Source organism: Lagenorhynchus albirostris, chromosome 4 (assembly GCF_949774975.1).
Source record: "Lagenorhynchus albirostris chromosome 4, mLagAlb1.1, whole genome shotgun sequence".
NCBI classification, from domain to species: Eukaryota; Metazoa; Chordata; class Mammalia; order Artiodactyla; family Delphinidae; genus Lagenorhynchus; species Lagenorhynchus albirostris.
Genome location: NC_083098.1, coordinates 43,686,435 through 43,712,173, shown reverse-complemented (window position 1 = coordinate 43,712,173; position 25,739 = coordinate 43,686,435). Strand labels below are relative to the sequence as shown.

General features: G+C 33.6%; 1 protein-coding gene and 1 long non-coding RNA gene across 2 annotated transcripts in view; both read right to left on the bottom strand.

Moving 5' to 3' along the window:
• Window positions 1-2,276, bottom strand: part of LOC132519270 (uncharacterized) — a 48,053-nt gene extending 45,777 nt beyond the window's left edge. Inside the window, exon 1 of the long non-coding RNA XR_009540133.1 lies at window positions 1,729-2,276. This is a non-coding gene — a long non-coding RNA (uncharacterized LOC132519270). The remainder of the gene's footprint in view (window positions 1-1,728) is intronic.
• Window positions 2,277-4,464: 2,188 nt separating this feature from the next.
• Window positions 4,465-25,739, bottom strand: part of ANTXR2 (ANTXR cell adhesion molecule 2) — a 162,464-nt gene continuing 141,189 nt past the window's right edge. Inside the window, exon 17 of the mRNA XM_060147961.1 lies at window positions 4,465-6,380. Coding sequence (XP_060003944.1) covers window positions 6,342-6,380 — 39 coding nt within the window. The 3' untranslated portion in view covers window positions 4,465-6,341. The remainder of the gene's footprint in view (window positions 6,381-25,739) is intronic.

Below are 25,739 nucleotides of genomic sequence, written 5' to 3'. Positions count from 1 at the left end.
AAGGTTTGCGGGGCCCGCCTTTACCCTAAACAGCACCGTTCTTCACCTGCTTTGTGTAGGTCAGTGGGTAAAATGGGGAGGAAACACAGATGTCAAAATAGAATAAACACCTGGAACAGTTTCATTATCACAAAGTAGAAAAGCAAAATATAAACCTAGTCGTTCAGTTGACCACTGTTAAGGGTCACTTTATCCTTGGAAATTAAAACTAAGACTGAATTAATTATCCTTTCACTATCTTGGGTTTTCTTTCCTTTCTTTTTCAACATTAACTGCCTCTGAAATTATGTTAAAGCAATGATCTCTATCATAATGTCCTTCAGCTGGCCCTGAAAACAATTTCCTACAGAAACCTCCTTTTTTTTTCCTAGGAAACATCTCAATCTTAACCTCATCATTTTTGTTATTTTGTTTTGTTTTGTTTACACTTAGAGGATATTACATTTTTATGTGGCTTAACTTATCTGTGATTAGACTAAAGTAGTGTTTTGCAACAAATAGAATGATTTAAAAGTATTCTGTTCCCTCAAGAAGGCCGTTAAACGTACACGGGAAATAGTGTGGCAGCAAAATGAGATACTCTCGGTGGTACAGAGTTTATCTAGGGTTGCCCATATGAAAGAGGCCTCATTTAGCATTAAATCTCATTTTATGTGATCAGGGTTTATTTTCCAATGGGCCACTCAGGATTCATGCTGTAAGACTTTTTTTTTTTTACTGAGCATCCTGAGAAGGCCATCTCTTCTGTCTTCCATCCATTCCCTTACACCTCAATTTCACACTTAAATTTGCCTAGGTTTTGGCTAAATTAGAGCTGAATATACAGCATGCAGCCAGTATCTGTTTATTAAATAAAAACAATGAATAACACGTGTTGAAGTACTTCAGAAAATTATAAAATGATATATAAGTGCAAGTTATTAATATTTTCAGGTAATTTGCCTGGTTATCTATAAACATGCTGAGAAATCATTTTCAGATGTCATATTGTGTCACATGAATAATCAAGGATATCTTTAGGATTGTGAAGCACATAAAAGTTCATATTGTGAGTCACTTTTAGCATTTTTCCCTAGAAAGGATTGTGTGTGTGTGCGTGTATGGACATAGATACATAAAGTAACAAAAAATATGAGCAACATGAACACAATTCCTAGATAATGTATAGAATTTCATATTTTTTCCTAAAAACTCAAGACCTATTGGTACATGATGTTGTATTTGAGGGGAAATCTAGCTAGAGAATCTGATCCCTTTTATTTCTAACATTTTAGAGTTTATCAGTTTTATTGATGTCTCATTCAAGGTTACTACTTGAACAATATTTGAAGTAGATGTTAGTTTTATTGATGTTAAAATCACTCTCCTTTCTTTCAAAATATTTTTTTATTCTGTGAAAAAAACAGTGAACAGATGAGGAAAGCTTGCTCTTTAAGATCTATATACTATTACCTCGAATCCATTCATCAGTTTTGGAACAACCAACCTTCAATATCTGCAAATTTTCAGAGGCTTATTTTTTATATTAATTTGAGGGATCATCTTGCTCTTTTTGAATTCAGCCAACTTCCTTAAGTGACAGAAAATGTGAGTTAGCAGACAACTGAAGTTGTGAGATGGAAGGGTGTACATTGCAGGAATGCAATGCCATTTAAAATGGAATAGCAGGCATCTCCATTCTTAAAGACATAAAATTTCCTCTGTCATTTTCTAAATTGATGCTCTTACCTCCTATAATGTTGCTCAGCCCTCCTCTCTCTGGTCTTTTTTCTCCATTTTATTTCCCTTCAATTTCGGGTGGGTGGGGTGAGTGGAGAATCCCTCCAAGATTTGTTTTATGCAGAGAAATTCAGTTTTGTCCAGCCTCTATGGCAAAACTCAGATCTGAGATTCACTCCCCTGGAGGAACTCAGCTGAAGCTTTGAATGTATGACTTGCAAGACCCTTCCTGGTCGAGTTACATTCTTAGACAAAGGCTGTTGTGCTCTGTAGTTCACTACAAAGAGTAGGAGTGGAAAGGCAGTTTATTTTTCCAGTTATTCAAGTACCTAAGCAAATAGAATACAAGCTACTTTTAATTTCCTGGTGTTTCTTTTAATAATCAAGCTAGCTGTGGCTAGGTCTAGGTCTAGTCCCTCCATCATCTGATTCTTCAGCCAAGAGAATTGGTAGCACGTTACTCTGAGTCAATCTCCATGTCTCTCTCAATCTCTCCATGTCTCTCTCTTTCTCTTTCTCACACTCTCACACACACACACATACACACACACACACACACACACACACACTTTACCTTAATATAGTTCCTGCAAAGCAATCTGAACAAGCACATTTTAATATAAATTTGCATGGTGTACTTATCAGCATTTTCTTTTGGCAGAAGAGCCCAAAATTAAAGTGCATAAAAGATCCAGCACAGGGATTGCTACATTATGAGAAAGAAAACAAGTTTTTCTTTCTTCTATCAAATTGACTGAATTAGATACAAATAAGTGTAGAAATATACCCAAATTGAAGTGTTTTCAGAAATAAGCCAGAGAAATTCACTAAGTGAAATATTAATTTAACTCTGAGACTAGAGTACATGGCTGCACCCACTTCATCACCTGCAGATAGACAACATTCTTCAGCCTCACCTGCTTGTTTCTTCCCTTAAACATACAACACATGTACCAGAGTCATTTTCTGCTTCTAGAATATGTATTTCCTTTCATATTAAAATAATGTATATATTTCTCTCCTGTGCACATATACCCACCGAAATTTTCCAGTAGCAATAAAATACTAATGAACTTCCTAAAGTGTGATACTGTACAAAATCTAGTAACCACAAGGCTTTGTGATAGAAGAGGAAGTTACAATGTTTACAATATTCATAAATGTTACCCGTTTATATTTTGCCCTCTTAAGATTGAAAAACAATATATGTAAGCAGATCAATCAAAAAATATTTTAGACACCTTCTTGGCCATAATATAGGCTGTTTTAATTTTTAAAATAACCTAATAAATTGCCTCTGAGCAGTAAACAATGGTCAGTGATATTTATATAATAAAGTTAAGTTCACAGAGACACCCAGATCTTGTATCCAGTAAGGATTTATTAGAAAAACAAATACTGAATAACTTATGATTTAAAGTGGTTAGAATAAAATTCAGGAAAAATATAAGCAAATCATTTTTTTTCTAACAATTTAAAATGTAGGAGGTTTAAACCTTATATATTTTTGCCAAAAGAGTAATTATCCATGGATGACAGATGCTGCTCCCTACTTAATGGAGGGTCTCAAATTTTACTCTGCATCTCATTGGGAAGGAAATATAAAAATTTAAAATAGAATTAACTTGGGGAAAGGCATCAGTGCTGCAACTCTTAGCACCAAATGTTTTTTCTTGGAGCACCAAATGCTTTAAGGAAAACATTCCAAGTATCAAAGTTTTCAGATAGATAAATATTTATGGATCAAATCCATAAAGAACAGACATTGTTATGAAATATATATAGATGCCTTCAAAACTTTCTTTCCAGGCAGAGTAGACACATAAGTTAGGAGTCATTTCCCACTTAATTGTTTTTGCAACCTTATGCAACACAAATGGATTATGGATAAAGACTTAACTAATTTACCCACAGAAAGTAGATCTTGACTGACATTATGTCCAAAAAATTAAACAGGAACTGTTTCTCTATATAAAATATAAAATGTTACTAAACTTATAGAAATGGCTTTATTTTAACCTTTCATTTTCCTGGTTGAAAAGTGTAGGGGTGTTCAATTTAGTCCTTTGGTGAGAATACAGTACTCTTTAAAGCAAATTCTTCTCAATTTGCTAGTTAGCATAATCAGAGAAAATCATAACCTAGATCTTGTTCATACATTTAAGTGCAATAAAATTCCATCTGTCTTTGAACTTTATGAATGATACTTTTTTAGTCTCTACATAGACCATTGCCTGTCCCTCTTCACTGAGAGTTCTTCATAGTGGTATTAGAACTGGAAATCCATTTTCATTACAATCTACTGAAAGCTATTTTGCCATTTAAGGGCAAAGGTCTACTTACACTGCTCATGTACAAAATAAAAGTATCATACAATTGCCATGATACTAGACAAATTCAAAGGAACTACCAAAGAAGCAGCCTTAGCTTCTGTAGTACCCTTGAGGCTCTTAAATTCGGGGTGTGCACTGGTTAGAAATGAGGTGCCAATTTAAGAAAATTGCAGTAGGCCCTGCCCCAGATGCAAATGTAGAACGATGGCCTACAAGAACTCAATGGGTGTATATCTGGTTTCCAAGTCACACTTGCAAACATGGATAATTAGTACCAACACTACCATTTGTGAACATAATGGACATTTTGGAACTGGATACAATTCTGTCCCTGAAACTAATCAAGACAATTAAATATTCAACCAAACAAGGCTTGAGTTCATGTGGGCTTAAAGAAAAATGGTAGCCGAGGCACGGGTAAAATTTTATTTATGAATATGTAGACACATGACTTTGGATCCAGCCAGCCAGTGACATAAATAAACTTGAGCAAAAGATTCAAGCTAGAGGATATATAGGTATACATATATCTATGTATAAAAATTTGTGTGTGTGAGCAAGGCTTATTGGAGCAGTGCAACAAATCTGGACACCAACCATCAGAATCACTCCCATCCTTTGAAATTTCCATTAAGCGCGCAATGGGGGTAATTATACTGGGATGCTCCGAATCACTGTTTCCATCTTGTGCACTCACATGCCCGCCAAACATGAAATGTTCGCCTTCTCCCTTCCAATGTGATGGTTGTTGAACTTATTTTTAGTGTCATTTGATAAGCCTTTGTGCTCGCAGAGAGACATCCCACTGACCCAGCCACTGGTCATTGTCTATACCAGTTCACATCAAAGCAGGCGCGCTTTGTCAGGTTTCCAGTCGAATATCCATTTCGCATCTGAAGTACAGTATCGAAAGTGACTAGATCATTTGAGCTTTTTTCATCAGCTGCTGCCTTCTTCCTCCCCCACAGTGTTTCCGCTCACGCTAACATAATTTGGCATTGTTGACGTGACACGGTGGTTTTTCTAAAAAAATTATAATACATACATTTTCGATGTTTTGTGGTGGTAGACCCTCCTGAAATTTAGTATATAACTTGATGAGAGGAGGCCTTTTTTTTCTCTCTACTGAATCACAACCAAGGTAGAGTGCCCCTCAAAATCCAAGTAATGCGCATACAGTAATAGGTCATTCAATGTCAAAAGGCATAAAAAGGATGAGCAAAATCTTCACAGGCTGCTGCTTGCTGTTGCCTTTAATTATATTAATTAAATTTTGAAATTTTCATGCAAAGAGAGTTGCTGGCTTGTGACGCTGAAGAGCCCTTGGAGACTTGGAGGAAGAAAATACCCTGAGCGGAAGCTTTGTGGTTACTGCTTCCTTTAAATTAAAAGCAAAACAAACTCCTAGGTATGTTTACAGATATTACTGCTTTATGTACTACTAAGCCCTAAACATAGAAAGAGGGGTACATCTACCAATCCCAGGGACAAGTTCTCAAATCATGAGTCCATTAAGCTCCACTGAAGATCTCTAGTTAGAGGCCGTCTTCCTGTGGAATAATGCTCTATTAATTTTCTTCTTTTCCCAAGTGCATAATGAAAGAAAGGTGCCTTCAAAAACTAAAGGGCAAAATCTTGCTTGCTACTGATACCTTGAGGCATCCTGTCTACATTTTGTCATACGTGTGCACTTTTCAGTGTTAGAATGACAAGATTTTCCAGTCAGAAGCTTCCCGGAAGGCACATCGTGGTAGTGGACTTGGAAGGATTTTGTGATCTGACACAGCTATAAGGCAATAGACTCCTTTATTTGCTTAGCCTGGTGGGAGATTTCATACTCTGCCTTTGGCTAAGAATCTTGCCATGTAAACACACAAGTGCCATGTTTCCATGTAAAATGCTCCTTTCTCCATTAAAGATTCACCAGGGCCAATTGTTTTGTGCTCCCTATTTTGATATCATCTTCATGCTTTTGTTTCTTTTTCTTTTACACATTCAAAAAAACTTTCTTGTATAAACCACAGCATGTACATTAAAGTTCCTTTTTATTTTTAATGTCCTGAATCATGTGTTACCATTGAGTTTCATCAATTCCCATGTAGATGGCAGAACAAGGGTTTGAAAATGTTTGATGCAAGCAAAGCAGAAGGCAGAGAAAACATTTCCTGACTGAGAGGAATAAAGCTGCTCTTCCAAAAACTTCTGAAATGCACTTTGTTTTCTTTTGGTTGGAAATCTGCATCGTGAAGATGTACCATCTTCATACCTCTTGGTCTTCCTGCTTTCCTTTTACTGAGAGGGAACTCGAGAGAAGTTTATGCACCGACCCTAGGAAAGAAACAAATCCTTATTGAAATACAGAGGTAATTATTTTAAAAAAGCATGAGAACACCTAGTTTTCCTACTATGATATAACAAACGATTACCCAAGGTAAGGTCAATGTTAGGATGAAACATGAAGTCATAATTTTTTTCTTTGGGTCAAAGCATGATGGTTCATTCAGATCTTTTCCACAGCAAGTTCACCTACACGATGGTATGGTAAAATTAGAGTGAAAAAAACACTACAGAAAACAGAACTTTGTTATTGCTATTTAAAGAATAGCATTACTATCCGAGTAATAAAAATATCAAAGCCACAACCCTGTATGTTTCTACAATGTATTAAAATGGAAGTGTCCCATTTATCCAATCTGGTGCTTTTAAAACTGATATAAAACTGGTGCTTCTAAAATGTATGCATGAGAAGTGTATTTAAGAAGTCGGAAGAGATTGAGGATAAGAAGTCAGGGAGAAAGGGAAGAGATGCCATCTCTTTGTGATTCCATTTTATAATAGGATTTTGCAAGAGATTTACTAGCAATCTTGTCCACTGTTGATCATTTCTCACAACTGCACACCACCATTATGTGGTCTCTATATATGGTGACTTTATTTGCATTCCACATTTCCAAAGAGAGTTTGCCATTCCAATTCCTTAACAGTTCAATGAAGCGTGTGGAAACACATTGTTTCATTTGTAATTATAAATAATCTAAGAATTAGTTGAAAATAAAGTTTCCAATTAGTAATAAAAGATCCCCTTCTTCCCTCTCCTTGGTGTGACATTGCTGATGTCTTGTACTATATAAATCATGTCTAGATTCCTTAATAAGCCAAAAGGTAGCATATTGCTTTCTAATTTAGGGTCCAGATCATCATCCTATTGAGATTTTCCTATTTCTTATAATATCTGCTCTCTAACTTCATATTTTAGAACTTCTCTTTATTTCCCTCTAAATGTGAACAATACATTTGTTTCAAATATCTGGTACATCCACTGTACATGGTACATTCAAAAGGAACAACAAATATTGTTGGAGAAGAAAGCCTGGAATGTAAAAACAAGATTTTGGTCTATTTTCCTCTCAAAAGCGACTGTTCAACAAATTTGGAAATTTCAGAAATTAATGAAAAAACAGAAAAGCATAAAAGCAAACTAGTTTACATTTACTCTTGCCTAAAAGGCAAATATTCATCAAATTATCTGTCTTCTAATAATTTTGGAGGTAACATTATTACTATAATTGTCAAATTTATTACTTACTTTGTGCCTAATGTCTACAAATAATATCTGTGCAAAAGGAAGTGGGAGAAAAGCATGGAGAAGACTACCTTAGAATGAGCTAAAAATTCCTTGGTAATGCAATGGTCATAGGTCATGTACTCAGACTGTATTTTTGTATTACCTAGAACCTTCAAAGAAGATTTTTAGAGTGAATATTAAGTGAAAAGATGTTCTTCTCCAGATTAGCTACATTTGGCATCATGTGCCAAGGAAACATTAAAAAATGTTATTCTCATGATATATCCCTTTTCTAAAAATTTTTTTCAGAGGGCAGGAAAATGACGTAATTAATAAATATTTGGACAAATCAGTCCTTCTAAGCCATGACAGTGTGATAGTATAACTATACATACAATGAGAAATAGATTTTAACTATGAATATTAAAATAATGATGAATATTAAAAATATTATCTCCTGGCAATTTTCCAGAATCAAACAAATATATGAGGAGTGACATTTTGACAACAAAGATATGCATTAATGACATCTTTTCTTGTGTATTTATTATGGACCAAAAAAGTAAAAGTTTTTTCTCTTCTGCATAATTTTGAAAAGAAGTTACCATGAATTTCTACTTTTATTTGCATTTTATCACTAATTAACTAGATTTAGATATAAGGCTCTTTTTCAGACCATTTCTGTTCCACACACCAGATTAATCTGGTGACTCTGATTCATTTATTTTATGCAATTGGAGGGTTTAAAAAGTGAAATTCATAGTTCACCTGAATTCTCAAAATCACTTCAACACCTAAATTATTCCAGACCTAAATTATTTTCTATTTCATTTGGTGTAGTTAAATTAAAGATCTAGCAACTCAAATGAAGAAAGCCCTATTGATTTTGACCCTGAGGTCCTTACTTCAGCTCTTCCAAAGCTTGGGATTAAGTATTAATCATCAGCAGCCACATGTCTGTTGATTCAAGTACCCAAAAACCCTGGTACATGCAATATACACCCCCGTGTTTTAGCACACACATTGACAAAAACAACCAAATATCTCCTCACCCTCAATCATGGACTCAGTGTTTTTCATTTTTATCAAGACCTGATAATGTTTTATTTTACAGGAATTTAGAAGTTGGTAACTTAGAGGAGTTCTATTCAAAAGTTACTTTCTCTGTTAAGCCTTTCCCAGCCCTCCCAGTCATGGGGCTCCTTCCCCCAAATTGCATCTCTACCACAGCCAAACTACATTACACCATAATTGCTGGCTTCAAGATCAAAAGGAAGAGTAACAGTAGTTAAATCTGAGAGCTCCAAAGCCTGAATATGTATCCCAGCTCTGTTATTTATTAACTGTGTGACCATGAACAACTTATGGTTTCTTCATCAATAAAATGGGGATTAAGAACTGGACCTATTCATGACTTCCCAGGTGGCGCAGTGGTTAGGAATCTGCCTGCCACTTCAGGGGACATAGGTTGGAGCCCTGGTCCAGGAAGATCCCACATGCCGCAGAGCAACTAAGCCCAAGTTGTAGTTGCACCACAACTACTGAGCCTGCTCTCTAGAACCTGTGTGCCACAACTACTGAGCCCACGTGCCACAACTACTGAAGCCCGCATGCGTAGAGCCCATGCTCTGCAGCAAGAGAAGCCACCGCAATGAGAAACCCGTGCACCACAACAAAGAGTAGCCCCTGCTCGCCACAACTAGAGAAAGCCCACGTGCAGCAATGAAAACCCAATGCAACCCAAAACAAACAAACAAACAAATAAATAAGAAATAAGTGACTAATCACAATTTAAAAAAATTGGACCTATTCTTAGGACTGTTATAAAGATTAAGTCTGTTAATATAGATTTATAAAGCACTTAGAACAGTACCTGGCACATAGTAAACTTGCATTTAAAAAGCAAATAGTTATTATCCATCTTCCCTCTACGATGTCATTGCACAGTGTCTAACATAGAGCAGACTTGTTATAAATCCTCACTTAGAAACAAGTGGATGCATGGATGATGTATAAAAGAATGAATACGTGATGACTAGACCTCTACTGGGGGAGGAGCCAGACCTTAAAAATGGGAAGATAGAAAAAGTATGAATTTGAGAGAGGAAAAAAGAGATTACAAAGGAGAAAAATACAACAGTGGAAAAGGAGAGAAGATAATATGGAGAAAATAGAAAAGAGTAGTTCTAAAAAGAAAAGATAGATAAAGAATAATCAAGAAAAAAAGAAACTATTGGCCAAAGGAAATTTTTATTTAGTATTCCATCAGGTACCTTACTCCCAGGGGATTATTTCATGCTAGCTGCTACTATCCACTTACCAGAATATTCTAAAATCAAGGCACCATACCCTGGTTGCAAGTGGCTGTGATTAGGAGTCTGTGGCCCTTTGAATACTGCTCAATACTATCTTACAAAACCCATCAATATAATGCCAATGATGTTTAAGGTCAAGAATGTTAGGCTGCCATTGATATCATGGCAAGCAGTCTAGGCCAGAACACAGCAGAGCAATTTTTATTCACAGGAAATGGGATATGACAGGGTTTACAGGTCTGCCATATCCGCGTGCTTACAATGCCTATACAATAAAGGTATGTTATCAAGGTAACAAGTAAAGCAATGTAAAATAACTTGAGCATACAACTCATCATTGGCTGGTACAGAATGGAAAATATTCGTAGTAATAGTGTTTATTTTTCTGAGACTATTTCACTTTAATTACAAATAATACAAGCTCTGAACATTTTTAAAAAGTTAATTGAGTAGGTTAATAATAAACCATTCAATGCAACCTAAATATACAGAAATATACATAGAGACATAATTTTAATACTTTATTCCCTATATAGAGGTTAATACTAGTATCAGGTAACAGGAGTATATAGTCTCTAAAATAAACCACTAAACTTTTAATATGCTAAAACAAATGAACACAAGATTTCTGCTAGCAAGAGTTAAAACAAATGTGTAACATTATGTTTGCTTTATATTTTACAAAATAATTCAAAAAACTTGAATTCAGGTGGCATAAGTGTTTAAGGAATAATAAAGCATATAATATAAAGCATAATTATAAATGTGGAGAAATAACATTAATTTTCTCTATATTTTCAAATTTTTAATTAAATATTTTAAAAAATAATTTTCTTGACTTAAAATCATGCTCTAATCATGCATCTAAATTATGGGTAAAATCAAAGTATACTGTTGTCGTGATGCTTTAGGTAATGCCCACATTATTTATTCAATTAGGCAATCACTTCAACCAACTTGAATTTGGTATCATGCCACATAAGTCACTAAGTCATAAATTTCAACAACAAGAACATATAGTCAATGTAAAATTGAATTAAATGAGTGTCCTTAGGACTGCATTAGTTTAAAAATGAACTATGTATGTATTCCATTCTTTTGCCTTGGGAATATAGAATTCCTTGGATACAATGAAATAATTGTAAAATTTATTCATTTTGTATGACATAGAGATTAGGAGTAAAATTTCTTAAATATTAAAAAAATAAAGCTAGGTAGAACAAATAGAATTTAAGTACTGACTTTAGATTATAGCCAAGTACATTTAAAGTACATTAATTTAAAAATTGTGATAATTCAGATAATGACTGACCAGGTTATAATTTACCTTCTCAACATATTAAACAACCAGGCAAATTACTATTACTATTACTATTACAAGATTACTATTGGCATATTTACTTACTTAAATAAGTTGTAGAATATTAGAATTATTTATATATGAATAATTGACATCATTGAATTGTAATCTGCGTATGACATTTTATTTGCCTAATAAAAATTATGGTTTAAAAGGAATAAAACTGCCTCCCATTGAATGTAAACCATCTTATGCAACCTTATATTGAGCAACATTACCTAATTAGTGAGCTTCTGTGGCAAGAAAAGAATTCTCATGCATTGCTAGGGAAAATATAAATTGGCAAAAACTATATATAAGCAACATATGTAATAATAGTCTTTAAAAGCTTATATTCTTTGACTCAGTAATTTCATGTTGGGAATTCAGCAAAGTATCTGTAAAGTAAAGTATCTAGACAAAGATTTCAAAATGTTTACCATGGGATTTTTATAATGTGAAAATTATAATCAGTACATTTATATTTATTTCTGTCTCACAATCAGAGAATAATTAAATTATGATTAATCTAATGGTTATGTAGCCATTAAAATAGAAATTAAAAAAAATTTTAAAGATGTAGGGAAATAAGTGAAAAAATGCCAACTTGTATGTATACGTAATTATAATTATGCAATGTATATCGAAAGAGTAAAAGACAAGACTAAGAGACTACACCAAACATGCTATGAGTAGTGGAATTGCATATTATTTCTTACATTCTACTTTATATCTTTTCTGTATATTTATATATTTGATAGCTTAAAAATAAGTTTCCAAAGACCAAATTCAATCAGCAAAAATGCAGCCTTTTCTAAACATCTATATTTATGTTTTTAAAAGTCATTACAGGAACCAATTGACTACTCTCAGGAATCACCACCATCTACCAACTATACCAAAGTTCTTCAGCATTCATTGTTCCCATAGGTAAACTCATTTACTTGTCTCTAGGTTGTCTTTTACAATTAATACCCTGATGAACCCACGTGCATGCAGTTCTACTCAAGAGTGTGTGAGTATGGCAGAAGCCACTGATTAATAAATTTTATAATCCACAGTCAGCATTTTCATTTTTATGGTACACAATTCTAAGAGTTTTCATAAAATGCCTGTTCAAGCATTTGTCCAGGCTGCAATCAGCAATCTTATTTTAAAAAGTGTATGTGTGTGTGCCTGCATGCACGCATGTGTGTGTACATGTGCACACATGGCCTACCTCAAGCCCTGTGCATACTGGAGTTGACTATATTTAAATAAAAATATAAGGTAAATCTTTAATTTTCATACAACATCAAACTTTCTAATGATATGCACAGTATCTAGGGTATATATATATATATATATATATATACACACACACACACACACACACACACACATATATCTGCACTCAATCAACAACATAGAATATTTATACCTCAGGCACTTATCAATAATAATTTTTGAATCCTTTCTCTCCAGATCAGTTGGCAAAACTATCTTTGAAAGTGAGGTTCTAAGTGAAATGCTAGCCATCTATTTCTCTAGGTCAGTGGTTTTTTTGTTTTTCATATTATAGTCCATGAAGTCCTGGGGGTTCTACAAGGTGCATCGGGGACCACTATGGCTGGAATGGTGCACAAGAATGGAGCAAGCAGGCACATGCAAGCCTCCCCTAATCCAAACCAAGAAGATGCACTCTCATCTACCCTTTAAAATTGCAGTTCAGTATAATACTTTGTTTTTGTTGACCCTAAAAATGTGGTTTGATACCTATTATTCAAGCTATTCATACTTATGTGAAGCCAGATCACCAGTAAACTGTCAATATACCTGGACTTGGTTTCTTTACTTTCCTTTAGAAATACCTTCCTAAATAAATCTATGACAACATTACAGCATTATCCCTTCAACTTTTGGTCATATCTAGAACTCACATGAATTTTGGTTACATACAGAGAATTTTGTATTTTGGAAAATTGCTATTGAGGATGTTGATATTAAGGGATCAATTCTGAGAGTTCAGAGCTAGCTAGGAAAAAGCATGTCACTTCTGGTAAGCTCATGTGCTTCCCTTTTATTATATAATGCCAATTATGTAACTCAGCATTTCTCTTTGTGCCTTAACTTTCAAAAAAACTCAGACTTACATCATGTTCTAAAAGCATTGCTACTCCTAGTGTACATTTTCTGGTATAGTTATCTTAACTTTGGCCCATGATTATTTCTCTATTTTTATCCTTAAGTTTTATTGTATTTTGTTCTCAATATTTCTCTACAGGTAGATTAGGTATAAGTAAATGGAAACTAATATATATTTCTTAATTCTCAACTTTCTTAATCACAAAGACTTCACACTCATCTAAACCTTTAAAACCCTCCAACAAATGTATTACCTCAACCTCTACCTTATACAAAAGATCATATGTCTAATTCCCTTCTTTGTTGTCTTTTCTTATTCTGGTAGGACTTACTGAGGTACTGTTCAGATAGCTGATGTCAAATGATAATTAATTTGAATTTAATCTTAACTAAGTTAACACAGATAATTAATATGAATTTGAAGCTTATACATGAAAGCATGCTGAAACTATACTATTCCATAAAATCCCAAAAGTTATTCTGCAAGAATAAACCCCTAGGTCTAAAGACTGAGAGCTTAACCTCATTTTCTTTGACTACTAGGAAAAATAAGCACAATATGATTCTTTATAAACTATAAATTTATTTTTATCCCAATCCATCTCTTAGAGCAGTGGTCTGTGCAGAGGCTTTACTCCATTACTCACCTTCCATCAGTATAAGAAGGAACAGAATATACCAAGAATACATCACAAACAGAACTCTGGTCATAACAAAGGCTAAACTCACAATTAGAACCTGTCAGTTTTAACTCCACTTAAGTGATTTTCAGGCAACACCAAGTATCTATTAGAGTAAGAAGTTAATTGACGTTTCATTGTTGGCAATACCTTCTCTTAGGTCTCATAATAAGTAGGAGTGGAAAGTTGGTGCCCAAAATAAAAATGTCCAATGCTGTTACTGTTCTTCAGTTAACTAAACCAAGAGATAAAAACTAGACAACAGTAGGAACCAATATACTTGCTGTTGGTTAAGTATATAGACCCCAACTCTGTTGCAATATTTGAAAACTGATTTTGCCAATTCATTTTCACTGTGACCAGAGTAGCATTAGCCAGAGCAAGTGCCACATTTCCCATCTCTTGAGCATTAAAATTCGGCAGGCATTAACATTTGCAAGCTCCTTTACTAGCTATCTGCACAGGATATATTTCACTGCTATAACTGTAATAGTATTATGCTCACCTCATAAATATCCATTGACAAGCTGAAGCATACAACTACACTTTGGTTTAGACTTTTCAAACACAGATAGCTGATTTATTTATATCTCCACTTTAAAAAAGAGTTTACTAAACCTTCATGCTTTGTGCAACAGTGAACAATGATTCAAATTTAAAATTGTATACAAAGCACAGATACACAAGGAAACAAACACAAGACAATTCAAGAGGTCCAGGAAATGACAAATATCAGGAAAGAATGTTGACTTAACACAATAGGCTTTTTGAGTGAAGATTTCCTGTATCAACTGGAGGTACAGAGTGAAGAGAAGGCACCTACTATTCTCTCTCTGTCTCTGAATGTCAGAAATTCTTGAAAGGTTTACCTCATTTTTTTAAGTAAAGGGACAAGTTAGTAGTCCTTACGTATTTAATACTAACAGTATAATAGGACTATGTGCAACTATCAGCAATATATATACAAACATATACATATATACATACATATACACACACAAAGAGAAAGCTATATATACATATATATATATACACATATATAATATATAAAAGAATCTGTGTTATCCTCTGCTTTTAAAAAAAACTGAAATATAAGTTCCATATACTTTTTTCTAACGGAAGCTCAACCTATAAATGTTCCACCTTACAGTGGAGACAACACACCATATGGATATTCAGTTAATGTCATGAAGGGAAGTACTGAGTTTGCCTGATAAATTCACCTTCAAATTTTTTTTCCTCTTCATTCTCTAATGGCATCTGCAAAATGTTAGTGACTATATACATACTGTTAATATTTATTTTGCAAATAGTCATGTACCTTTATTTTTTTGAGATTCAGGCATATAGTTGGCATTTAATGAAACATCTAACTCATACTTCATAATAGTAAGATATGAAGGCTAAAATTGCCTTCACTAAGTGCAAGGCAGAACCCTCCCAAAAGTTGGAGACATAGCAGGAAAGCTAAGAGAGACCCCTACATAGAAGAAGTAGTCAACTGAAGGCTAGGCAGAAAAGCAGGAGGGCAGTGAAATAATTACCTTTTCAAAGACACATGGGCCTTCCCTAAGGGAAAGGAAGCAGCTTATTGAAGATTTGGGGAATGGCGAGAGGAATGAGAAAAATAGCCCTGAGAGACACAGGGCCTTCTTGAACCACATGTCAGTAGCCTGTTGAAACCTGGGAGGAAGAGAACTGAGAAAGAGCTCTCCAAGACTCATGGGGCCTTCTGAGAGTGCAAGGAACAGGGCCAGTCAAAGACTATAGGCAGGAAATCAATATGGAAACAGGTCTCTCAAAGTACAGAAAGTGGTGGTTGGTGGGCATAGGGAAGGTATGGTCCTCATAGCTGAATAGCAAAGAGAACTCCCCTGCAACCAAGAAGCTCATAGGTGGGTTGTAAAGGAGAGAGAGACAGAGACAGAGACAGAAAAAGGAAAAGAAAGAGAGCTCTGCTAAAGGAAAATCCCTGATCTTACTCTCAAAATTTTGGAAACCAGTAGTGAACTAAAAATAACAAAGATGGCAACAAACCAAGACCCAGGTCAACCACAGATTAGCAACATGACAGAGGAAGGGTATACATCTTTCTAGAAGTAAATATTATCTAGATTAGTCTCTATTTTTATGACAGTGTCCAGCATAAAATCACAAATTATGGTACATACAAAGAAGCAGGAGAATATGATCCATAATCAATGGAAAATACAGTTAATATAGGCAAATCTACAATTAATAAACAAGGACTTTAAAATAACTATGATAAAAATGTTAAAAGTTCTAATGAGAAAGGTGGACAGCATGCATAAAAATATAGTGAATTTCCACAGAAATATGGAAACTTTGAATAAGAACAAAATGGAAAAACTAGAGACAAAAATGCAATACCAGATATAAAGAATGTTTTTGATTCATGTAAAAATATACTGAACATAGCAGAAGAAAAACTCACTGAACTTGAAGGTAGGAGAATAGAAATTGTTCAAATTGAAAAACAACAAATAACTAAAGAGAATCTGAGACCAGTGGGATAATATCTAATGGTCTGTCACATGAGTAATTGGTGTCCCAGAAGAGAGAAGAAAGAATAGGGAAGAAAATTTTGAAAAAAATAATGGCTAAGAATTTCCTAGAATTGATGAAAGGCATAAACCTACAGATCAAAGAAACGTAATGACCTTAAGCAGAATAAATACACAGAAAACCTTATCAGGGAACATATAATAAAACTTATGAAAGCCAAAGAAAATCCTAAGAGTATACTTCTCTGTCCCTCATCATCCCCCAGCTGAAGATATTCTGTACAGAGAAAACAACAGTAAGCATGACAGCCAACTTTTTATCAGAAACAGTGGAAAACACAAGACAGTGGAACTCTCTCAAATGCTAAATGGGGAGGGAAAAAGTCAACCTAAACTTCCATATCCAGAGAAAATACCACTCAAGAAGGTAAGCAAAATAAAGACATTTTAAGACAAGCAAAACCTGACATAATTTATCTACAACAGGCTTCAATAACCACAAGTGCTAAATGAAGTTCTTGAAACTGAAGGAAAAGACAAGAGATGGAAGCCTAGATGTGCAGGAAGAAATACAGAGAAACAGAAGTAAATATGTGCATAAACATGAAATATAAATATATAAAAGGAAATTTCCTTATGACACTATTGATTACAAAAACAATAATATCAAAATTTGGAAAAATATATTATTGAATTTATATCTTATGTAGACTACAACATATGATAATAAGAGCACATAGAAATAGAGGGGTAAATGGAAGTTAGGCCATGGTAATATTTATATATTATTTTAAACTAGTATACTATTGTAGACTGTGAAAAGTTAAAGAAGCATATTGTTATCTCTAGAGCAACCACTGAAAAAGAGCACAGAGGTATAGCTTAAAAAGATAATAGAGGGGATGGAATAGATTACAAAAAAAAATACTATATTAATCCAAAAGAGAGCAGAAAAGGAGAAACAGAAGAACAAAGAATGGGTAGGACAGATAGAAATAAAATACAGTAGACAAAAGAACTGGAAATAAATTGAAACAAATGAACTGGATACATAACCACATTGACAAAAGAACTACTTCAAGTGACTTAACACAGTATTGTGTTTGTATACCAACTACAGAATATAATTTAAGGATAAATAGACCAGCAAAAAATGTTTTATTTCATTCATTAGTCTTAATTTTACTAAGACTGTTTTATTATTAATTTGTACCTATATATATTATAGGATAGAGCAAATAAGTATTTTAATATTGATAAGGACAAGATTTTTCATGTAAGAGAAAAGGGGTACAAGTATAAATTCAAAAACATTCATCATTAAGATCCTTTAATGCTAAATCAGAATTAAAAGTATACCATAGGGCTTCCCTGGTAGCGCAGTGGTTGAGAGTCTGCCTGCTGATGCAGGGGACATGCGTTCTTGCCCCTGTCTGGGAAGATCCCACATGTCACGGAGTGGCAAGGCCCATAAGCCATGGCCGCTGAGCCTGCACGTCCAGAGCCTGTGCTCCGCAATGGGAGAGGCCACAACAGTGAGAGGTCCGCGTACCGCAAAAAAAAAAAAAAAAAGTATACCATAAACTCATGATTTTTTCAAAACTATTGAATTTCCTAGTTCTACCTGCTGAAAATGCTTAGAAGCAATGAAAACCCAATAACAATTAGCACCCCTAGTATCCAAATGTGTTCTCTAAATGCCATTATCTACTAAAAATATCTAATGCTCCTTGGAGTTGAATGGCTTATTCTACTTTTGAAACAGAAAATGTAAAAGATGAGTCTCGGACATATTATGCCAAAACTAAAGGAATTTATCAAAGACTAATGTGCACCATGTCAAATATATATAATAATCAATATGATGAATCAGGCTTTTACAATATGGTTTCTCTGATCAAACTTGGCATCACAAATAGTAGAACAATTGGTGTGATGTGTTACCCAGTGCACAGCACCACTTATGAATAATCCATTCCAAAAGAAAAAGGTGATTCTGAATCATAGCAAGGGGGTAGAGTCAGTATATATGATGTCAGTATATATGATCATGCGTGTGGCAGACCAGTGCTGGAGGTGCTGTAATTTTATAAAGATGTTCAGGTGGCATAGAGCAGAGATTATAAGGAGGTCAATGAAACTATGACTATCTGGGGAAGAATAATTCTGGTAGAGAAATCAACAAGTGCAAAGGCCCTGGGGTGAAAGCGTCTTTGGCATATCTGTAGACAAGTAATCCAGATAGTGTGGCAGGAGCAGACTGAGCAATGAAGAAAGTGGAAGATAAAGTCAGACAGGAAGCAGAGAGCCTATGATGCAAAGCCTTGTAGCAGTAGCTGTTATAAATTCTTTTTTAAAAGCCAAGTTACTAAAAGTAAACATCTGGATCCCTTCTCATCTCTTTCACAGAAGACTGAGATAAGATGTTAAGTGATTTACTCTTCGAAGTTCTTAAGGCCAACACACACACACACACACAAACTTTGTCTCAGTCTCTCTCTCCCCCACACACTCAACAGACAATCAGAATGAAAACCCAAACTCCAAACATTATGTTAAATAATGGCTGACTTAGATAATAATTAATCTATATTAATTATTTAGTTATTAATTAATCCACATTTTAATTATGTATTTAGATGAATGTGAGACAAATCCAAATGAAAGGTTTATTATATCACTACTGTTCAATCAGGTGGGACATACATAGAATAAATTAATTGACTCAGTGTGGAAGAATGAAGCACGAAAATATTAATTTTCACTTGAGTATTTCTAGACTTAAAATTTTAACCTCAGTTGTTAACATCAGAGAGCAAAACTTTTACATGCAATTCATTTGTCTTTTTCCTAGGAAATTAGGCATTGAGATATTTATTTGTCTTATCAAACTGCTTTAGGCACATTTAAAGAGAAACCCTGAATGCTTATACATCACTATCACTGAAAAACATTTATTGAGACATTTTGCTAATATATACGATCCTAGGAATGCAATGATTTCTCTATAGCTAAGTTTAGTTTCTAAGAATTAAATCCTCACTTTTGGGACTCTAAAACAGTGTTTGTTGTCCCAGTTAAAAAAATAATTAATACCTAAAAACATGTTGATGAATTCAGCCTGCACATGATTTCATTAGCTATCTCTACTTAAAAGTATTCACAGCTCTTTGGTCATTTGTCAGAGAGCTAAATTCCCAGCTAATTTGAGACTAAGTCCAATCATTTAACAGCCTCTTTCAAAGAAAAACAAATATTAAAAACTTCACTTTAAGTTTTAAAATTAATACTTGATGGATAATACCAATTAAAAATACCTTAAAGAAATGTACAGTTTTTAAAGCTTCATTTTGAAGGGTAATTATAGATAATTTTCTAGATTATAAATGAAAAAAATTTATTAAAAATCTACCTAATGCTTTATCTGGAAAATTAGTGTGATGCTGTTTTCTTTCAGCACAGCAAGTATTTAGTGAACTCATTCCAGGCATTCAGTCCTAATAGAAGACATACGTATGTATTCAACTTTTGCACAACAAATTTATGCTTTAGGTATTTTTATTACATTTGGTAAAACCAATTTTAAACAATTGCTGAACTCATTTTTATATTTAATAATGACATACAAATCCCCAAAGTCAGGATTTCATTTTGAGTATTTATTACAGACTAATATTTAGATGTATGATATCAGATGATATATGTTTTTCTATAACACATAAGTAATGTGGATTAAAATTCTTCACATTACACTTCTACATTCTAAACTGCTAGAGCAGCAGGCAAATGATTACATTTACTGCTAAATTTATACCAAGGAGAACAAAACTTCAAGTAGCACCTTAAATTGTTTATACTAAAATTAGGCCAATAACAGCATGAAGACTATCCCTGCTTTTATGTGCACATGCAAGTCTGAACGTGCCTTTCACATATAGCCACAGGGATTTATATTGCAAAGATAGATGCCACTGTGACCCAGATGTCACTTCACTTATCAATGAGTATACGATGGCACTTAATGGGAATCCCTTGCTTTTCACACTCTGAAAAGAAACTAAACATGAATTTTGTCCCTTGACCAATACAGACATTCCTAGCCTAAATAAAATCTCAACTAACAGACTGACTCTTAAAATAATTGAGGTAATATTAAACCATCTCTAGAGAAATAATCTCACTCAAATGGAAAGAATAAACTTTCAAAGTTTAAACATTAATACACAGATAAGCATATAGATATATTCAAATAAGTAGACAAACATGATTGTGATAGTGTTTCAGAATACTAATTACTTATTCATGTGTAATAAGTTACCTCTATATACAAATGACAGTTTGCTTCTTTGGCCATAGAACTCAAAAATGCTGAAGACATGTACATTTAAGAGTCAAACAATTAAAAATGATTGGATTTGATTATTTAATTTCCATTTGATTGTCTACACGTAATTATTCAACATAAATCCCAGATCCAGAAACTGGAGTTTAGGTCTATCTACAAGTCAGGTATTGGGTCTTGTGTTAGGGCAAATAGATGATTTACGGATGGATGGATATGTAGATAGGTAGATAGATATTGATAGACAAATAGATAAATAGATAGGAAGATATATAGATAGACAGATGTGAATATAGAAATAAATTTTCAGTTAGCTCAGAAAAACAAATTCTGATATTCAAAGACAAAATGATTTTCTAAATTAAAAATAATATAATTAGCCTAATATCCTACTACAAAATATAATTAGATTCAGATGATAGCAAAATTTGTTCAGCAGTATAACAAATCTTTTAATTTTTTTAACAAAAAAAAATCTTAAGTATTTGTTTAAACTCTATCTTCTTTCCCAGACTATTAGTTCCATGATCGTTTTTTTCATTACCATTTTGTAAATGCTTAGGACAGTGTTCACCCTACAGTTTGTGTTTAAACATATTTTCTGAATTAATGATAACTACTGGGTTTGAAATACTAAATTTGATCTATGCAGCTAACATCTCTCTAAAACATGTAATTGATATTGATAATAGATATTCATATGAATATTGAGATAGTTCAATCTAACTACACGATGATTAGTAAGCTATAAAATAAAAGACAGTGGTTCACTTGCCTACACATATAAACACAAAACTATAAAACTACACTTCAGTTTTTGCTAACTGACTTGTAATTAAGCAATAGTGGCAATTGTTCCAGGGCAAAAGTCTTCCTGGCTTATTTTGTGACATGGATATTCTAGCAGTCCTAGAGGTCTCCTTTCCTATATGTCAGCCCAAAGCTACGCATAATAGGGAAATGGCTGAACTGGAGGATAGAAGTGTTCTAAGCTGGAAAACAAGTAGGCATCAGGGAGGAACTGAACGTGATATAAATTTTAAATAGAGAGCAGATGGTAGGAAGTGAGGTCTGCTTCAGGCTTGAAACCTCCAACAGGCAGAGAAGATAAAAGTATGTATTCTGAGTCCATTATTATTCTTAGATCTAAATACAACACATGTTTGACAAGCAAGAAGTGGTCATTACGAGTAACCTAACCACATGTAAACATGTCATGAAGTACTGAAATATTAAATCGTGCCCAATTAATTAATTGATTTTGTGGGTGTTTATTTTCCTTTATGACTCTGTTATTCCCTGTCAAAGAAATCAGTATTTGAAGAAACATGGTGTTTCTTCACACAAGTGGCATACCACTTACTATCTCTACGTGTGTCAATAAAAATTCCAGAGACCAAGTTATGTATCAGGAGGAATTATTCTATATTTTCTGATTACTAACATTATTAGATTTGAAAACAATACAGCACAATTCATGCAGATTTCCCAAAACACATATTTTTAAAACCCTCCTAAAATTGATGACACTTGCTGACAAATGTGAAAGATTAATATTTAGTGGATACTGAACTCTTTATCAACAAGTAGAGATTTGGGCTTGAAAAGAATGAAAACATTCTTTAAAAGAATAAAATATGACTTGATAAATCAATTTCAGTTACTACTTATTTAAAATTAATGAGAAAGTCTTTAATCTACAATGCATTGTTGGAGTTGTTCTTCTGTTGGTAAGAGATTATTAGAAAAGTATTCATTCTATGGCAGGACTGGTGAACAGAACATTCTTCAGAGTCAGGAACGTGAAAGGAAAAGGCAAGAAACTGCCTTTTGCAACTGCAAAAAATCTAGTGTTCATAAAGCTTGCTTTCTTTAAGTTCAGTCTCTGTCACACTTTTAAAATATGACAATGAAAATTCAATGCCAAAACCTTGCCACTGGAAAATGTCTCTTTAACTGAAACAAAAGAGAGGCGCTGGTAGTCATGCATCCGTACAACAGCACAATGAAAGCTGTGCTGAGCTGTCATACTCTAACCTACCATCCCACCGTCACAGATAGAAAGCCTATGTGAGATGACAATGTAATGTGTGGTTTGAATGGCATCCCTGAGAAAAATCCAACTGCAGCAGCACATTTTTAGATTTAAATGAGGAAGATGGGTCATTCTAAATATATATCATTGTATTTTTTCTTCAAAGTCAACACCTATCTTTAGAACTTAGAGAAGACTGACTGAATGAAATATGCTTGTATTGGCAAACCCCAAACCTGGACAATCATATCAGCATTTTTATTCAGTCTCTACTGACAACATCAATGTACCTTGCAAAAAGAAAGCCAGATGTTCCTCCTATATGGTGCTATTAAAAGTCTGTTTTGCAGACTTAAATTATATTCACTGTTTCTCTTTTTTTCTAAATGATGATGGCATTGAAGCCTTTGATAATGAAGAAAACATATTTTTATGTGGGTTTTTGGTACTTCTAGCTTTAAATATACAACTTAACATATGTTTAAGACAGAGCATATGGAAATAAGAAAAAAGCAAATCCGAAATCCAGGCACAAATTTTACTTTATAGTAATTTCAAATCATACCAGTTATTGAGACTCAGAATCAACAAAAATATAATCTCTCTGCTATAATCATACTAACCTTCAAGACTTAGAATTTCCACAGTTGATAGCTCATTGTTCAGGTTCTACAAAATTCATCCCAGATTTTAAAAGGATTAGATCAAGAGAATCCTTCCCTTTGTGTGACTTGGGGTCATTTTCTTATTGAGCAATATTAAAAATAACATCTTTACAAATCAGCCACTGAATAAATTAATTAGCAGCAACCAGTGAGTACTACCAGTGTTAACAACTTCCATCTATTCACTTAACTGCATTATTACAGAGGTGATGTCCATGAACAAGTCAGTACTGAGCAAAGAAAAATTTAACATCCTTTAGCTGTTATCTAGACAAGAAATTTTAAAGCATTTTTCTTTAGTTGCTTTTCACTTTTATGAGAAAAAGACAAATTTTACCTAACAAAATGATCTTACAATTTACCACCAATCAGTGTGTTCTTAAACAATCACTTCAATGTCCTATGTTCTTTACCTTGGGAGAACTGCAGACTTAAAATTGATTCAAAATTATGGTTTTGGAAAACTTTCAAGATGGACAAAGGTCTGCTGAATTAACAATGATTGATATGTGTTGAATAAATCAACCAATATTTTGAAATGAGAATTTGGATACAACTTATTTAAGAATTAATAACTATTTATCATTCATATTTTCTTGTGCATGTTTTTGAGGGGATTTAGTTAACCAGAATATTTGTTACCAAAACATAGCAATCCCAATCATGTCTATTAAAAAAAAGTTTATTAAACCATGTCATCAATGAGCTAGGAGTGTGTCTAACTTGATGTCCGAAGGTTGTAGTTACAACCTTACCATTTTACAAACCACATGTCAACTCCCATCTAGAAGTTTTAGCTTATGTGGCTGCAAAGATGAGTGAGACTGTTGCCATACTAAAGCAAAAAGAGATTTGATTTTAAGCTTAGAAAGGAAAATGAGAATTTTTAAAGATCTGTAAAGACTTGCATGTGAAAGTAACAATTTTATTTTTAAAATATTTCAATTTCAGCAAATGTGGAGACAGCTAAACATAACATGTCTGTAGATATTTTTAAATGAACTAAGAAGTCCAACTGTGTTTCTTATATGGAAAAGCTGCTATGAGGTTACCATAACTTATAAGTCTTTTGTCTTTGTATTCTTATGCTAAGCAAAATGCCTGAGTTGGAAGTACATACCACATGTTTACAAACAGGAAAAAAATAAGTGGAAAAGTAGAAGCTAAAAAACAAAACTGTCATTATCCCACTTCACACCTCTTAGGATAGCTATTATCAAACAAACAGAAAATAGCAAGTGTTGGCAAGGAGGTAGAGAAATTGGAATCCTCATGCATTGCTGAGGGATATGTAAAATGGTGCGCTGTGGAAGATAGTATGGCAGTTCCTTTAAAAATTAAAGATAGAATTATCATATGGATCCACTGCATATATACCCAAAAGAATTGATGGTAGAGAGTCAAAGAGATATTTGTACACCCATGTTGACAGCAGCACTATTCACAATAGCCAAAAGGTAGAAACAACCCAAATGTCCATCCACAGACGAATGAATAAACAAATATGGTATATACATACAGTGGAATATTACTCAGGCTGAAAAAGAATGATATTTTTATACAAGCTACAATATGCATGAACCTTAAAAACACTTTGCTAAGTGAAATAAGACTGACAAAAAAGGACAAGTATTGTATGATTCCACTTTTATGTGGTACCTAAAATAGTCAAATTCATAGAGACAGAAGAAGAAGTAATGGTTACCAGAGGCTAGAGGGAAGGGAGAATGGGGAATTATTGTTTAATAGGTACACAGTTTCAGTTTGGAGTGTTGAATAAGTTCTGGAGATGAACAGTGGTGATGGCTACAAAACAGTGTCAATGTACTTCATGGTACTGAATTTTATACCTAAAAATGGTTAAAACTGTAAATCTTATGTTATACATATTTACCACAATAAATAATTATTATTTACAAGATTTAAAAATCAACTGAATTATTACCATAATTTATAGATTATAGTGCTAGATGAATTCAAGATATAAAAAAAAATCAAAAAGTTCTCATAGACCAGTAATAATTGTTAGGAATATTATGGAAGATATGTTTAAATAAAAATATTTATTAATTTACTTTAAAAGATATAACAGACTTT